This window comes from Hippichthys cyanospilos, chromosome 5, assembly GCF_059441005.1.
Source record: "Hippichthys cyanospilos isolate Australia breed blue-spotted pipefish chromosome 5, RoL_Hcya_1.0, whole genome shotgun sequence".
Lineage (NCBI taxonomy): Eukaryota > Metazoa > Chordata > Actinopteri > Syngnathiformes > Syngnathidae > Hippichthys > Hippichthys cyanospilos.
The window spans coordinates 19,491,148-19,509,761 of NC_142373.1; the positions used below are offsets into that span (position 1 = coordinate 19,491,148).

Below are 18,614 nucleotides of genomic sequence, written 5' to 3' on the forward strand. Positions count from 1 at the left end.
GAGGGCGGTAATTGACATTCACATTACCATTTGCCACAGATACAATTTAAAACTCAGATCTCAACCCGGATCCAGCCCGCTTCTTCATTTTGCACGTCCCCTGAACAATACTAGGCAGGCATTATGTTTGGTTGTTTTTTTCTCACCGACCACACAATTTTTTTTCCCATGTCAAGATCACAGAAACATGTATTAATATTTGGTGATGTGTAGTAATAATACTGTTATTTATTTTTATTGTTTCCCCCCTGTAAAGTTGACAGAAAGGAGTACCAACTATTTTAGTGCCATGGACAAGAATTCTCATCTTTTGAAATAGTAATGAAAATAATATTTTTTTATGGAGAGTAGCTAATACCCTTGACTAGTGCTCTCATCTTAAGCCAAGCGAGCATGGTAGTGTTAAATATGACCATTGAATGACAGTGTTTTCATACATGCAACACTATATTACAGACTTGTAATTCTAAGGAATGGAAATTCATCTTTCATATGATACCAACCATGTTTACATAGACATAGCACACAATATTCTGTCAGCATTAAAAGATGAGTGAAAATGCTAAATACACATAAATATAAATATTGTTACTTATTTCCACATTTTTTCCTGAAAGGGGTATTAATATTTGTTGATGTGTAGCATTATTATTGTTACTTATTTTCATTTTTTCCCTGTTAGGTTCACAGAAATGTGTGGGATAAATATTGTTATTTATTTTCACAGTTTTTCCTGTCAAGATCCCAGAAAGGGGTATAGATATTTGGTGATGTGTAGCATTATTATTGTTACTTATTTTCAATTTTTCCCTGTTAAGTTCACAGAAATGGTTATTAATCCTACATTAAATTATGTATGGCATTAATATTGTTTTTTATTTTCATTTTTTCCCTGTCAAGATACCATAATAGGCTATTAATATTTGGTTATGTGTGGCATTAATATTGCTCTTTATTTTTTCTTTTTCCCCAGTTAAGATCCCAGATAATATAGTAAGAAATATAATATATAACAATAAAAACGTTCTCGTTCAGACATCGCTGTGACGTCACACTTCTTGCCTCTCGTCTCCCTGCCCCCCTCCTTTTTTTAAACGTTGTCTGCGCCCCTTCCTTGAATGACTTCCATGTGTTCTCCTAAAGCATTACCAACTCTCAAGATGCAGTGTGTTTGCGTGTAAATACGCACGAGCACACACTCACGTACACACAAGCGCATGGACGGAGTGTGCGTGACTGCGTGTGTTCTCCTGTATCACTTTGGAACCGTGCCTGCATGGGCCACACGCACACTCGCACGCACACTTCCACGAGCATTGTTAAGTGGCGTGAGAAGCCTTCAAAAAAAGGAAACTGACTTTAGAGGGGTGGATAACATCAGGCAAACAATGTCATTTGTGGAATTTGAGACGTGCCGCAGCTCGCTTAGGCAATTATCAATCAGAAAATAAGGGAGACGTTCTCTGTGGCTCTCTTGTTTAAATGTAGCTGAGAAAAAGGAACTTTTTTTTTATAGGTACTACGCATTCAAATTCATAGTGAGGCAAGGTGACATGGCATGACAGTATTATTCAAAACAAGTTCTGCTTTGTAGATGGCCCCCGTCAAGAAAAAAAAAATGTTACCAGAATTCTTTCTTTTATCCCAGAATTCTCACTGAATACTGACTTTACTGTCAGAATTTTGACTTGGATATTAATTAGTTAGTTTGGATATACTTTTGTATATATTTTATGTAATAATATATGTTTATTTATATACATTTATCTAGCAATTTCCAGCTGGAAAAAGTCAATATTTTTGTCAATTAATACCCTTAAAATCAATTACTGTTCATTGAAAATGACATCAGCTGTTCTGTAGGGTTGGTTAATGACCAATCACGGCTCAGCTGTTGGTCATGTGACCAAAAGCTGTGCAGTGTCTGAGCCTTGCGCACAGGTGATGTTATTTTCAATTTAAATGTTTTTTTTTTTTAATTATTAATTTGTACTTGAATGTTGAGTCATCAAATTAACTAAAGACACACACACACACACACAAAAACTTTTACTACTAGAGATGGTTAACAAAGTAAGTCATAATTCTGACCACTCCGAATTCTGGCCTTACTTTGATCATTCAGACTTTATTCTCAAAATTCCACCTTCAAAGTCATTGACATATAGACAGAATTCTCTGAATTCCGATTTTAAAATCAGTCACTAATAAAGCCAAAGTTCAGTCAGAAGTGATCAATATTGTCAGGATTTTAATGTCACAATTCTCCTTGTTTCATATTAGATAAGAGAAGTAATTTCTAAGTTATATAAATCAGATGAGTGAATATGTGTTGCGTGATGTGTTTTCTTCACACGCTACATTGTTTTTGCAACGTAGAACTGGCGTCCTTGAGTCCACTGCTTTTCTGACCTCATTTGACTCGAAAAGTTAAAAAAAAAAAAAAAAAAAGACGGCAAAGATGTTTGGCTCTTCCAGTTTTACAAAGTTAATGAAACTGCATTTATTTTGTGAGTTGGTGAAACGTCAGAAGTCATAAACTTCTCTAGTTGGAGATAACGTCATTAGAGACCATAATACAATAATATTAACAACAAAAACAGCTTTCTAGATTTTATTCTTGCAAAGTATTCATGTGTCTGTAGTACAGTATATGTGTTCCTGATTTGATTTTTTTTCGAGTCTAATAAAATACATGACACAAAATAATCCTTGAACGTTCAAGATCCAAACATATGTTGTAACATGTATCAGATTAGGTTTTCCCCATTCTTCAGGACACTCTAAATTAAAGTCCACGGGCACCCTAGCAGAAATTTATCTAGGTGGAATATCATTCATTATTATTCACAACACAGTTTAAAAAATGTGGAGACAGATTATTTCTCCACTAAATAAATTCCTCTTAAAATAGGGCTAGTACATTAGTTGTATATTTTAGGGTGGCGGTCGCTTATTTACTCATCATGTAATATAATTCAGATGTGTCAAATGATCCCCCAAATATATCAACCCGCATTGTATTGAAACTACTAAGTTATTTGTACTACAACCATGTCTCAAAATGAGTTGTTGCTAAAAATGAGCACACGAGGTCGCCATTTGCTCCTGAAAGTGAGACGTTATGGCAGGAAATAACCGCAGGTAAGCCGACGGTCAAGCGTTTAAGAAGCGTGAGTACGTGTGTTCATATTATACATTGAAAGCTGTTCAAAGGGTTATGGTTATGGCCATGTTTGATTGCTAAAAAGCCCCCCAAAAAGTCGTCATTCCTAAATGAGGGTAAAAACGTATGTTTTAGTTCAAAAAATAGGTAACTGTCATGAAAATAAAAATGCATGATTTTCTTAGCAATCATTTTTTAGGTATGACTGAATGATGTAAATGATTGGTTTGTTTTATTTTGCTGGCACATCAGTTTCAATTATAACAACTGCTTTCTGAAGCTCATCTTCCACGGAAACAAATAAGAGGCAAGCAGCTAATCATGATAAAACGCCATGAGACAAAATCATTTCGAGTTCCCAGTAATCCAGCAGATCTGCTTTGAAACCATTGACCTATTTTGGAGTCGCTCCATCAGGAAGCTGTCAGGTGAGGCAGAACAGAACGACACGCAGATTTACACACAGCTAAGAGTTCTTACAGTCTGACAGCAAGCATCAATAAAGGAGAAAGAAATACGAGCTAAGCGGTTTAACGCCACACCCTCGTTCCGCTTGCCCTAAGAGTTAAACGAGGACGTATAGAGGACTGTAGATTATTGAGCCAGTTACCTGCCAGAAGCTCACCTTCACCCACTGCATTCCGTCAATGTTTATGTTTTCCAGCACGGCTCCAGATTAATGATGTGCCAGAGGCACAAAGTCAACAAGAGATGTTAGACTCAATGCCTTTAAGGTTATGAAAGACACGGCAGTATGTAGAGGCCCAATAATGACACGATGAAGATATGAAAGGCACGTTTTTAAATCAAATCATCTTTTCCTGTTCAAATGAATGGAAATGCCATCAATGCGTCTATTAGACTGACCTTCAAGACAAAAAGTGAAACCAAAAGCTGAATGGGAAATAATTCCACCAAGCGAGCTTCAAACCAGTTCCCCGAGAGCCATTTCATGACCTTTTCTCAATGTCTCCCTGCCATCCACACCTGATTCAAATGATAAGGATTGTTATCAGGCTTCTGCAGAGAACTGTGTCCTAAGTTTATTGAGTGATGTTAAAAGGAAAGGTCATGGATGAAGTAGTAAACGTGTTAAGTTTATTTGTATAGCCCTGAATCACCTCGGTCTGAAAGACAAAGCAGGTGAAAAACAAATCATTTAGAATATCACAAATACACAACAGCATCCCCTGAACAAACCTCCCAGAAGAGGAAAGAAAAGCTCAAAAACACCATCTGGGGAAAATAAGAAACCTTCAGAAGTGACAGCAGGTGGGAAGAAGCCCTATTCGAGTGCTAAAAATAACATTTTGTCATACTAAGCAGAAATTTAAACAGAGAGGTTTATAAAAACCTGAAGTTTATCAGTTTAACAGAAAATATATTTTCTTTTTAGAATATTTAATTATATAAAGATATAGATTGGACATGATTTGCAAATGTTGTATTCTGTTTCTATGTGTTTAACACAATGTCCCAACTTCATTGGGATTATTAGGTTTGCACAACGGGAAGAAAAAAAATGACCAGTTGGATGGCGTATATTGCAGTCATACAGACACAATAATTTCACAACTCCTGCGACAATTAATTGCAGTTTAACCAGTCATTTTTTGCAGAAGATATATATATATATATATATATATATATATATATATATATATATATATATATATATATATATATATATATATATATATATATATATATATATATTTAAAATCTTAATTCTTTTGATGTGGTCTTGTTGCACATAAGGGTGCTCTAATAATAGAGTTTTCCCCTCAAATGATCAGAGCACTCATATTTACTGTGCATACAAATCTATTTGTTATGACGACACAAAGATGAGAGCACTTATCATGTAATAACATTTACATAGTGCATTTTCCATCTGGGTCAACTGTCAGCACATACACAAACATTTTTAGGTACACCCCATTCTCACGAAATTTAACTACGATTGCCTTACTCACAACAAGAAGGTGCTGTCCTTTGGCTTACATTTCCTATTAAAAAAAAGAGCTTATTTTGATATTTAAAGTCCAGTTTCACGTACAACAGAGTAAGCAGTAAGAAATGGATTGATGGATCAAACAACTGATAGTTGGGCCTCTCTTCAGTTCCTGAGGTAGTTTTTTGCTGACCATTTTTTTAAACCTGTCTCCTGGTTAACATGCTTTCATTACCTGTTCCCACGCCATGTTCCCATGCTCGTGGTGTCACGTATCACTCCCACAAGACTCATACACACTAACTCACTCAACCACACGCAGCCCACAGTCATATGAGCCTCCGGAATAGAGCCCGGTGTGCTTGTGTGTGTTCACCTGTTCACCTGCATGACAGTCTGCAGCCACAATAGCTTCTTGTATGCCTGAGTGAAAAAACAAAGTCATTAAGCATTGCACGCGATATGGGCGTCGCCTCAAATGGCCCTCGCCAGGCAAACTATGCTGGAAAGCCACATAACTCGGTAAAGTGGATATTCGGGGTCACCAACACAGTGCCCGCTGTCACAAAGTCGCCTACATGGATTACATGAGAACCCGTTCTAAAAATAACTCACCAGTGATGGGACATTGTGATTTCCTAGGAATGCTGTTGAAGCACACAACTGTGGGGTTAACTTGAACCGAGTGAAAAGGTGGAACACACCCTAGACTGGTCCAAAACCAATTACAATTGATTTAACAAAGGAAGCCCTTAATTACTCAAATGACAAATTAACCTAAATTTACCTTGTTGAGCTCTAAAAATGCCAGCTTTTTTTGGATAGACAACCATGTCACAGAGAGAACATACCCTGCTTTATGTCTGTGACCCGTGGTTTGCCTCAGACATGGAAAACGTCAAACCGACTACACAAACACGCATTCACATTTCTGAGGTTCCATTTCACCAGCTGTCAAAACAAAAAGAAACGGACGATGAAACATGAAAAATGTGAGATTTGCTGTGTCTCTGCTGCTAAGCCATGTTAAAACTCGAGGTGTCCGATTGTGATTAATTGATTGCAAATTGTAACTAAAGCATATTTAATTGCATTGATCTAATTACAAATCTCTAATGCATTCATCTAATGCAGATTGCATGTTTTATTTTAAAGTTCGTGTGTAATCATTTGGCAACCGTTCCATCTGACAGTTGAAACAAAAGGCTGCAGCCACCACTTGGGACTAGTCTCAAATACAACAGAAAGTAAATGGTTACAAATGCGTCTGGTAAAGTCAATAAATGACAGGGCACTTTTAGTTGTTGTTGTTGTATCTATCAAAATGTAACTAAATCTAGAGGAAAAAAATAGGTTGAGGCTTTTGAAATACCTCTGAAAAACCCATGAAAGGTGCCTAGCAAACAAGATGAGCAGCTAATATATAAAAACTCAAGTACATTGTTTGCTTCACACTAATTATTGTTATTCCCATTTTAAATGTAAATAAAACCAAAATGACATATTGTTTGAACAAATCACATAACTTTTAAAGGTCAGCTATCGAATGCTATGGCACAACCCTATTGATCTGCTAAGAAAAATATCAACATTGCTTCAACGAGTCTTGATGTTTTCCTGAGGTTTTCTTTTGTTGTGTTATCGGTACAAGTTACCATAATTCTCCAAATATAAGACACACTTGTTCTCAAAATGAAGCACAAAAGTATAGGTGCATCCTATAAACGGTAACTTAAGAATATTTTTTTTATTAGACACCATTCGAGGAAGGATGATCCATCAGCCACATAAGCTGAGTTTTGTCTCACAGATGTGAACTTTATCTCACCGTATACTTACAATAATTACGGTAACGGGAAGGTAGGCGTCAGTTGGCTTTTAGCAGTTAACATCAGATTGTGTTAGCTGAGGTTGTTATGTAACTGTTTTTAATAAAAGAAGCGAGCAGTCTGAACCAACGTCAGAGTACATCCTTGTTCACACACAGGAATTTTACTAAAACTGAGAGGATCATGTAAAATTTATGATGTCTCCAGTTGATTTGACTAAGAGTGGCAAGTTAAGCAACTGAGTGCTTCAGTTACAGAACACGAAAAGGTATTCCATTTGACTTGCTTATTAATTGCGGTCTTATAACATATACACACAATCATAAACTTGGTGAAACATGGATGCTAATGTATTTATGGTCAAATGAACTTGAGCTGTGTCTTGAGGAAAAAGAAAAAAATGCTTCGAGCACGTTACTGGTGAGGCGTTCGTCAATCTCTCACAATGTGGGAAATCTGAAATACACTTAACCTATGACAAATACTATATATAACTTACGGATATGAACACGAAAATATAAAGAGTTAAGGAAGGTGAGGTCTATTCTGTTTTCCTATAGTTTGGACATTGTTGCCAAAGTGTCGGAGCGTCTTCTACACGGTAACATAGAAATGAATTTGGCCCCAAAATTTAGGGTGTGTCTTTCTTTTAAAAAGGTGCGTCTAATATTTCGGGAATTACAGTAATATGTGAACATTTAGTGCCACCCACCCCAAAGTAGCTAACAAACACTTTTAGTTGGCCGAAAGCCAGCTCCAAGCTGGGAATTTTGCCAGGTCCACAAGGTGGAACCCAAAATTCATTGTCCCGCTCACACTGTTTGTTTTGCCACAAGGGCTTTCCTGGTTTAGGTTTGACACACATGAAAGAGTGTGCATGTCATATTGTGTGCTCGGGTCAGCAGAGAAGTTTGGATTTGAGGGCAGCGTGCCGGTAGATAACTGAGTCTTGCTGAATTGCCGCATTCACAGCGGGCAAAAGTTTGCTTTGACCTACTTTTCTCTGCTATGGGCTGCTGGAATCACCTGTGAGCTGCGATCCAAAGCACACACAGCAACTGAGCCTGAGCTACTGTACAAAGTTGTTGTCAGCATTTTTCCCCCTATGTAGTCACGCCTGTTGTGGATTTTGGCCATATGAAAGAAAGAATTGTGCCCTTTGAACCATTTTGGGCTATTTTGAGGCACGTCTGCATTGACATGAGCGATTTCTTTTCCAGTAAAACAGTCACCAAAACATTCTAAATTGCTCACGTGAGCGTTGGAGGAAAATATATTTACTTAATGATGCGTTTAGTGTGTTTGCGGAACTGCATGTACCAAAACATGCAGCAAGTTAAGCATTTGTTCGCAAACATAAACCATATTTGTGGATTTGACAAATTTATGTGCACAACCTTCAAATACATACAGTTTATTTTCTTAAACGGGAACTTCAACCACACTGTAAGGTTCACCTACTAAACTGACAGTGCGTCCTTGCGTTGATCTAACAGCCTTTTTAATGTAATCAAGTTCTTCAGATATCTTTACTTTCCTTAAATCAGCTTTATTATTAATTTCTGGTTGTCTATTAATAAAGTTTGACGAACTTGGCTGATTTTTTTTTGGTTGACATTCCCTATTACGCAGTTCCATCTAGTGGATGCATAATCCAGCCACTACTGTAGCGTCTAGTCTATGCACCTTGTAATGTGGTGCGCCTTGTATGTGAAAACAGGTTTTGAAACAGCCATTCATTGAAGGTATGCCTTATAATCTGGTGCGAAAAATACAGTACAACATTGAAATTGAAAACACACAAAGCAAATTGATCGATAAGCATTTTTGATAGTTGAAGAAACGTTTTGAGACCTACTTACAACTGTCGAAATAGCTGTCTCGTACCACTAAATATTTACCTATTTCTGTCATCTCTCATGTATAGGCAGACTTAATATCTTTGTGTAGAATCAAAAGAAAAAAAAAGTGAAAAAAGTGAATTAAGTGAAAAAAATAAGTGAAAAAGAAAATTGACATTTTTTTCCTTTATTCTGAGATGGTCAATCAAGAAAATAATCGGTACACTAATTGAACTCATTGATTCCCATGGTGTTGTTTATTCTGGATTACTCATCAAAATGTTATTTTCCTCATCACCTTTTTCCATGTCAGTTTGTGTGCTACCTGCCTCAGTGTAGTAAACAATAACATGCAGAAGAATGAAAATTAGATTTCCCTCTAAGGTACGGGTGCCAAACAAAAGGCCTAGGGGCCACATATGGCCCTGCACATAATTGTCTATGACCCCTGAAAGGATTAATGATCATATTCAAAGTTTGCAATTTTCTTCGAGATATTCCAGTTTTTGCAAGCAAGTCATTTTACTGACATGGAGCTCGTGTATGATTGAAAACTTTCAGTCATTACTTCCGACCTACAAAATACACAACGTATAAAAGAGATTAAATTATCACTTTTTTTTGTGCCAAGAATCTTTTCTCCAGAATTTCTCCAGTGTGATGCAAGTGAGTCATTTATTGTACAATAGATTTGTTCAGAACCACACCCAAATTCTACAGGACAATTTCAGATGCAGTCGGTGGCACACCTTGTGTACGTACTGTACTATTCATCACACCCGTCGTGAAAATATTTTTTTCTTTATTGTCATCCTTAGCCTAGGATTTTCCAGAAGAAAGTTCCATCAAGGTCACATCTTTTTGACATTTATTGACTGGTAGTTTGGAAACACAAAAAAGAAAGCTGAATCTTGGCTTCAAAAAACACACATAGCTGAAGAGGGTGGGGATGAGTGACGAAATCTCTCCACCGCTTTCCGTCAAGGAGTACATGAAACTTTCACGGGTGTGATTAATATGTTGTTTTGTGTGTAAGAGAAGTGTGTTTGTACTGTATTTACCGCACTATAAGGGCAACCTAAAAGTCTTCAATATTATGTGAAAGCTGACGGTGTGCCTTATAATACGCTGGTATTGTGCCTTATACAGTGCATTAACAGCGAGTTTTCATTTTTGAGGAATGAAAAAATAGAATAACTTAATGGCCATGGAGAGTGCTCACTTTTTACCTCTGCATTTCAGTTTTCATTTTCAGTTTCATATGCTATATATCCTCCAGTTTTGAAGCAATTTATATGGGGACAAGGTGCAAAAAGTGTGAGGTTTTCTTTAAAAAAAAAAAAAGTGGGATTTTATCAAATAAATGCAGAAATTGTTGTTAATTCAAGAAAACAATTTGATTTAAAAAGTCTAATATTAAATTGAATTAAAATTCCATCCATTATATTCTTTTAAACTCTTGATTTGTCTTCACATTGATCTTACCAGTCTCTTAATGTAATAAAGTGGTAGTTTTTTCCCCCTATTCTTCATAGTACTTTCCACAAATCATCTTTATTCTTAAATTTTGATTGTCTATTAATAAAGTTTGACTGACTTATCTGACTGTTTTGCTTTGCTGACAGTCCCTTTAGCGCAGCTCCATCTAGTGGATGCATAATGCAACTCCCGCACTATTACTCCAGCTACTATTCTATGTGCTTTATAATGCAGTGCGCCCTGTATATGAAAACAGTTTTAAAACAGGCCATTTTTTGATGGTGCGCCTTATAGTGTGGAAAATACGGTACAGACCGTCTGTGATGAAGTTTCTAAGTTGAAAGTGTCGTCAATTATTCATCAGGTCATAAATGACTGAGCAAACCAACGGAACACTGCCATCGAGTCATTGTGTCATTCCGCAGTATTTCGTAACACACACAATGAATGACTGACCTTAAGTAAGTCAACTGCAAGGTTGAATTGAAGCTTTAGAGTGTTATTTTAGTAGGTTGGGTGATCACCAGTTCTTTTTTAACAGCAAACGGTTACTTTTTCAACATTGAAGCAGCTACTTTCATTCTTGGATATTTTCAATATTGCATTCTGATTAAAAGGGGTGAGAAACACGCATTCAAATGGACGCCTTCAAAGTCTTGTTGCTTTTTTTATGGCTGTTTTTTGACATGCAAATTTAAAAGTGTAATGAAAAGCGTTGCTTTGAATACATCACGAGCTGCGGGGCATTCAAACTAATATGAAGAGGCCTTGAATCAAGGAAATGAATTTCAAATAAACAGAAAACATGAAGATTTGCATCCACTTCAAAACGCAATCGCTCAGCCTGTATTATAGTTTCTCGTTTATTTTAAACATGAAATGACTTAGTCTCTTTTTCAAGCATGTCAAACATTCAAATACAGTGCATAAAAGTCCTAAATGCTTGTCAAGATGAGGCAGAGGTTTTCTTCCTACAAAACATACAATTTACAATACATACTCATTGAAACTAGGTACCAATACCACACATACTTTCGATACACAAAATTCCCCTATCTGGAAAAAATGATCGCTCACTTTCAAGGATATTTTTTGATTTTATGAAATTGTGGCAATTTGCTCTTCTTCGAATCCATTGTTGTAGTGACTTTTAGCGGCATTTCTTACAACAAACAAGTTACTGTCCAATCACACATGAATTTCTGTCTGGATGTGCCTTTCATGCAGCACGAAGTGTGTGACCCAGCAAAGTAGCTCACTTGTTTGGGACGTGATGACTTTCAAGCAGTGGAACCCACCTATATGTTTTCCAACAGAGCTCATGTTGTTCCTGTCGCAGCCTCGCATGCAGACATCAAATAAATCCTTCCGTCCACCTACTTTAAACGCTTGTCTTTCTTTACCTGGATTCATCTCTTGCGTTTCACTTTATTTTGTTAGCTTTAACGACTGTTTACTCTCCTCTTTAAGTACATGATACTGCTCTCCAGCGAGCATTTGAGCAAGCCTCAAGGACGTTTTGGAATTTAGGTCAAGTATTTTCCAGTATAAATAAGTATTCTCTCGTTTTTCGCAGTAAATAGGGACCGTAAAACCCCAGCGATAAGTGAATTCTGAAAAGTATGAGCTGCCCTTCCCAGAAATTGTAGGTACTGAAGGAATGTAGTTTCACATAGGTTGATTGGCAAGTAAAATTCAGAGCAACTTTCTGTAGAGCCAGCCCGGGAGGTCAACACCTAATGTAATCATTTGTCTTTAAAGACAAAATGTATGAAATGCGTTCAATAAACCTTGCCAACCTCTTTCCAAACTTTATTTTCTTCTACAACACACAGTGTATCACAGCGTGGTGAGCGGCCGCTAACTCTCCCTGCAGCCCCAGCCACCAACCTTCCTCCCCCTGCCCATTACCCACAATACAAATGTTCTCAAATGGCCAGGCTCATCCTGTGCTGTCTCACCGTCATTCCCGCATGTATCCACTCACACTAAACCCCCTTCCCCACATATACGTCCCCACACAGCTCTCTCATTCACAGCCACAACTGCCTGTAAGAGTTGTGAAGAGTTGTTGCCAAGTCTGACTTTGGTTTAACTTTAAGCAAAAGTACCTTCCTTTGTGACTGAAATAGACCGAGTAATAACAGGCTGTTAGACTGCTTGAGACTCTATGTTAATATTTCATATTTCATAAACATATAAATATACAGCATAAATACTCTTGCTATTATCTCATTTTTAAAATTTTTGTGCATTAAGGGGGTGTAGCCCTCCCGATTAATTAATTACCATGTATATATATATATATATATATATATATATATATATATATATATATATATATATATATATATATATATATATATATATATATATATATACATGTTTGCTGCCACACTGATCAAATATATTCAATATGTTTGCATTTGATTCCCCGCACCTTTCATTATTCAACATGCAATAGGATTTTTAATTCATATTTTCACAAGTTTTTTATACCACAATGTGCGGCATTCGCTGTGACACACTGAGGATGTCTGCATTGTTCCACCGTGTATGCAACATCGGTGCTGTTGCTAGGTAACTAGAGTGAGTCGCTCTGAGCTGCTTGTTAAACTCTGTGTGACGTAAGTGGGCTGTAACTGATTCAGAAACATTACAGAACTTCGTTGAAATAGTTTGTTACTGGGCATGCATTCTCAAAAATTAAAAAAATAATAAAATAAAAGACGCTTTTCTTGCCTGCTCAGTTGGGAGGAGTCTCATCTAGCTTCTGTTGAACACATGGAACTGCCTTCTTCACTTTGGTGTTGATACGTTTAAAGTGGATGATGCATAGTTTGGGTGGTACCATGGGTTTATCACTCCTTTTCCCTATAACAAAAGCAAATGTAAGTTACATTTATAATGAATGCATGCAATCCAATGTTGATTGCCATGTACACAGTGGTTGTGTGTGCACATAAACAAGGTTCTCTGTACAATGAAATTCTTACTTGCTGTCCACATGAATGCCAAAAATAGATCACACCAAGGCACCAAAATTAAGACAAAACAGAATTAAAACAATACACAAGTACATGTTCCTGTCCATTTTAGTAATATTCCCATGTGAACAAGGATGGACTCTGACGTTGGTTCGATCTGCTCACTTCTGACACTGGCTTATAACAGCCAAGTGAATTCCGCCCTCGAGAGCGTCTCCTTACGGTATTTATTGTAAGTAAGAAAACGGACGATGTAAAAATGTGCATCTGTGCGTCAAAACTCGGTTTTATTGGTTGACAGATCAATCTTCCTTGAATGGTGTTGAAAACAAAAAAATATTCAAAATTTATGTTACCGTTTATAGGACGCACCCAGTTTTGGCCTTCATTTTTTTAAGAAAAAAAAAAAAAAGGGGGGGGGGGGGGTCCAGAATGCAAAAAGTCAGGAATCAGATGCATGTTTTGGGCACAGCATGAGGTGGTTAATTCCAACCCCTACAAACATCATTTTATTGAAAGCGGGTTTCTTTTCACTTTAAACACGCTGTCATTTGTGGCATTATAACATTGAGAAATGTTTTTATTTCTAGTTTGACTGCTGAGAATTGGTTGATGTTGAGTAATCAATTCGCTTCCTTGTTTTGGGGGGGGGGGGGAACCGCACGGGTGCAGCTCACTAGAAATCATTATGTCAGATGAAACATGCAATACCATACCTTTATTCTTCGTACCAAATATGAAGTGCACACTGCACAGATGCAATGTTTTTTTTTTTTTTTTTTTTTTTGAGGCCTCCCACTTGTCTTCTGCTCGTTTACTTCTAGCCCAGATAATAAATGCACGTGTGACGTCTGGAGCTTTGGGAACTTTCCAGACGTTAACTCAAAGCCTGACCTTAAAGTCTCATTTAAAAAGAGGACAAAATACCAACTCGGCGTTTACGCTTCACAATCTCCATTTTACCTTCTTACAAATTCAATAACGTAGGGAAAGTATCTTAACACTCACTTTTGGCAAAACTTAACAGTAGCTTGGGGAACTATTGGCCAAGCCAGTTTTCTTTCTTCATATTATATACGGTGCTCCGTCGACTTTTATATATCTGTTAAGTTGAAGTTCTTGTCATATTTGGATTCCAAATGAGGTCTTTCTGATCGATATAAAGTTAACCTAGGTGACATAGATCCTGAAATTAAACGTGTGATTTCCGCATTAAAGACTGTTTTAAAAAAACAAGACTTAGGAACTACCAAATCAAAATGCCGCATAAATATGACGAATGATGCAGTAAAAATTTCCTATCATGTTCAAAAACGTATAAGTAAAATATTCATGTTTGGGAAACGGCATGCCTCATCACGCGGATGACTTATTCTGAAAGCAAAACGTTTTAATTTCCGGTTACAGCGCGACAGAGATTTGCTAGCTTGATACCGCTGGAAACCAGCGTTATCAGCCCACAAGATTCTAGATGACTTCATAAAGAAAAATAAAATAAAAGAAGACAAGAGGAAACCGGCTGGTTTGTCGCGAGGGGAGTCTTACATTTCCACACGTTACAGAAGATGGTGGCCAAACAGAGGATCCGTATGGCGAACGAGAAACACAGCAAGAACATCACGCAAAGAGGAAACGTGGCCAAGACGCTGGTGAGCCCATTAACTGTCAGTATGATGACTAGGTGACATCTTCGCTATCATCTTCCAGCTGTGAGAGGATGAGACGAGGGCGACGCGCTGATTTCCTGCTCATCGTGCTCCTAGGAAGTCATCATAATAGACCCGTCTCACAAATCACGTTTTCAGGAATGGAAATCATTTGTACTCCTCATCCTGACTTGGATGCTGGCAAAGGAGGAAAACTCGGATGCTAACACTGACTGTAGTCATCATCAGAAAGAACATTTTATTCGAATGTGTCCAAACACAATCACCACCTGGCTCGCCAAATTTAAACCCAGTAAGAGCACACTGCTAAATATGTGCCATAAATGTATTTGATTGAATCCAGCATTCAGTATAGCCTACCCAACACAGATGGTGGCATTAAGAACATATGCCAGCAATTGATAGCACCGTCTGTCGGTGCAATAGAGCCAGCTCGCAACAATAAAACCCAAAAGTCCAAATAATTTAAGGCTGAGTTGGAACCAAACAAATGAAATATTTATATTTAACAAAACATTAATATAGGCTGAAATTTGGACAAATTTAGGTCCCTAAACGATTAATTAATCGATTAATTATATATATATATATATATATATATATATATATATATATATATATATATATATATATATATATATATATATATATATATATATATATATATATATATATATATATATATATATATATATATAATCTTTGCAGATAGAAATAGACGGAATTGTCAGACATTCAACTGTTAGACATTCAACTTTTATTCTCTATTCATTCTACTTGTGAGGACAAGCAGTGTGCTACTATATGGAACTGAGTGGAATAAAATGTGAAAATGTCTTTCCATCTACATTTGTGTTACATTTTGGCCTTGAAGATTCCCAATCATAAAGAAAGAATACCCTTTTCAAAAGGATTTTTGTCAATAAAGGTTTTACATTTTCCTTAATGTGCTAATGTGAATGGCGTGTGTGTGTGTGTGTGTGCGTGCGTGTGTGTGCGCGTGCGTGCGTTTCCCATAGCGACCGCAGGAAGAAAAGTATCCAGTGGGCCCCTGGCTGCTTGCTCTCTTTGTATTTGTTGTGTGTGGATCAGGTATGTACTGCATGCAGCTTGTTGTAAGCATCATCATTCGTTGAAGAAAAAGCTAGTGCACATTTAACATTTAAACGTTTTTTAGCCAGATTTAGTCGTGCAGCCAATAACATTCTCCCTGAGTAGAATTGTATTTAGTATTTTACATGTCAGTGTACAGTATGGTGCCTTTTACCATTAAGTTGTCCAAACTATGGCGTGGGGGCCATTTGGGGCCCAACATTTGTTTTTGAGAGGCCTGCCCACAGGGCTAGTCGAAAAAAAAAAAAAGTTTGGATATGATCAGAGTAATAAGGGCTGCACAGTGGAGGAGTGGTTAGCATGTATGCCTCACAGTGCAAAAATCACCGGTTCGTTTCCGGCATTCCTGTGTGGAGTTTGCATGTTCTCCCCGTGCCTGTGTTGTTAAACACTCGAAATTGCCCTTAGTTGCATTTGGGAAAATGAATGATTGTCTCATTGTGCCCTGCTATTGGCTGACAACCAGTTTAACCCCGCCCACAGCCCAAAGACAGCTGGGATAGGCATTGTTATTAATAAATTCATGTATATACTGTAGAGCTAGATACAAATAGATTCTTTGTTCAATTCTGTAGGACTAAAATAATGACACATTCCTCCTCAAAATAATCAATAAAATGTTGAAAATTAATGTCACAAGGCTTCTTTTTTATATACCACAAACATTTGAACAGGGGTGCATAGACTTTTCATGTGTCCATATAAATTACCAAGTGAGAGTTCATCTAGTATTATTGAGTTGTAACCCTAATATTTATTTACGGCAGGGTTATTCATGGGTCAGAACCATTGTGTTTTTTTCCCCTACAGACTAATCTGTAACCTGTACAAACTCCATAAAACTAAGGTGCCAAACATAAGGCCCACAGGCCGGTTCTGGCCCGCAAACGGGTTTAATCCAGCCCATGACATGATTTTGTAATGTAAAGTATAAAAATGTGAATTTTTTTTCAATAAATGAAAAAGTTGAAATGTATAGCTTAATTAAGATTAATTCAGATGTGCTCATACTTTTTTGGACAGTGAAGTTGTTGTTTTCAAGTTACCGTATATGAATGTATATTATTGGTCGGGACCACTTGGGAATGCATTTTCCTCTATGCGGCCCGCAAGCTAAAACAAGTTTGACACCTCTGGTTGTCCTTCCAGCTATATTTCAGATCATCCAAAGTATCCGCATGGGAATGTGATCCAGAGAGCGCGCCTTGACTCGCTTCACGTCCCAACTGAGCCTGGCCCCGGCACAGCTCTGATACTGCCCCCGCTTCTCGTCATCCGCATTTGCAGTGTTGCAGTGTGTGGTGCTGACGCCTTTTCTACGGACAGTCTAAAACCACCGACGCCGGCTGTGTCTTGTTACTCACTTGGCTCTTATCCGTGTGAATGCGTGCACGTGCAAAGCGTGCCTGAGTACAAATGTGTGAGACTGTTTATGCACGAGTGTGTCCAGAGATTCCCGCTGACGATGCGCCATACTTGCCTGTTGCACTATTCATCTGTCTTGTGGAAGAAGACTCGTTGTATTCGAATAAATGTTGAGTATTTTAGCGGATGCCTCGTTTTGTGTTTGTAACTAACGTAGATGAGGACAAAACGTGGTTGCACACCTTGTTAGGTCGTCTTACACCCTACTAGTCAAGCAATTTCAAACATGAACATTGTTGGCTGGTTTGTGTTGCACGCCAATATGACACTGCGCCAGTTGATGATTAGCTGGACACAACCTACCTGCCAGCGCAAGAACCGTAATTCCCCAAATATATGACACACCTGTGTATGGGACGCACCATTAATTTTTGAGTCAATTTGTGTTTTTCATATAATAAGGTGCACCAACACTTTGGCAACAATTTACAAACTATAGCAAAACAGAATAATCTGACTAAACTCTTCATATTTTCTTGTGTTCAAATCTGTAAATTATTTGCTACACGTTAAATGTGTTACAGATCTCCAACATTGTCAGTGAACGCCTCGCTAGTGTAACAAATGCACTCAGAGCAGTTGTATTTCGTTTTCCTCGCAGACGCGGCTCATGTTCATTTTACCATCAATAGTCGAAGTTGCGCACCATCCATGTTCCATTAAGGTCCTAAAGACCACAATTAATGAACGAGTCAAATGGAATACCGTTCCGTGTTCTGTAACCGGCGCACAGAGTTCTAAATTTAATCAACTGGAGACATAACTTTTACATGATGCTTTCCGTTTTAGTCATTTTCCTGTGTGAGAACAAGGATGGACTCGAACTTTTGTTCAGTCTGCTCACTTCTATAATTGAAAATAATGCTGTAACTAGCTTAGCTAACACGAGCTGCAACGGGCACTGGCTGCTAACAGCCAATCGACGTCCACCCTCTCGGTCGTACGATTATGGTAAGTATTCTAAGAACACGAACGACGCAAAAATGCACATCTGTGCATCAAAACTCGGCTTTTGCGTCTGACAAATCATCAGATGTTTAAGTTGCTGTTTAAGGGGTTCACCCATTCTTTGAATTACAGTAATAAACAGCTTGCCTTTAAATATCTTATGAGGACTCACGCAAAGAGGCAAGACATTGGCAAATTGGGATGG

General features: G+C 37.6%; 1 protein-coding gene and 1 long non-coding RNA gene across 2 annotated transcripts; one reads left to right on the plus strand and one right to left on the minus strand.

The window, feature by feature from the left end:
• Positions 1 to 5,495: 5,495 nt before the first annotated feature.
• Positions 5,496 to 14,516, minus strand: LOC148423904 (uncharacterized). The gene is made up of 3 exons (XR_015865774.1): positions 14,265 to 14,516; positions 13,012 to 13,143; positions 5,496 to 5,543 (listed from the first exon to the last, which is right to left on the minus strand). It is a non-coding gene; the product is annotated as an uncharacterized LOC148423904 (long non-coding RNA).
• A 128-nt stretch (positions 14,517 to 14,644) lies between these two features.
• Positions 14,645 to 17,583, plus strand: serp2 (stress-associated endoplasmic reticulum protein family member 2). Its single transcript, XM_088415316.1, has 3 exons — positions 14,645 to 14,905; positions 15,943 to 16,015; positions 17,186 to 17,583. The coding sequence occupies exons 1-3, from the start codon at positions 14,822 to 14,824 to the stop codon at positions 17,224 to 17,226; spliced, it is 198 nt and encodes a 65-aa protein (XP_088271442.1). The 5' UTR covers positions 14,645 to 14,821; the 3' UTR covers positions 17,227 to 17,583.
• The last annotated feature ends 1,031 nt before the right edge of the window (positions 17,584 to 18,614 follow it).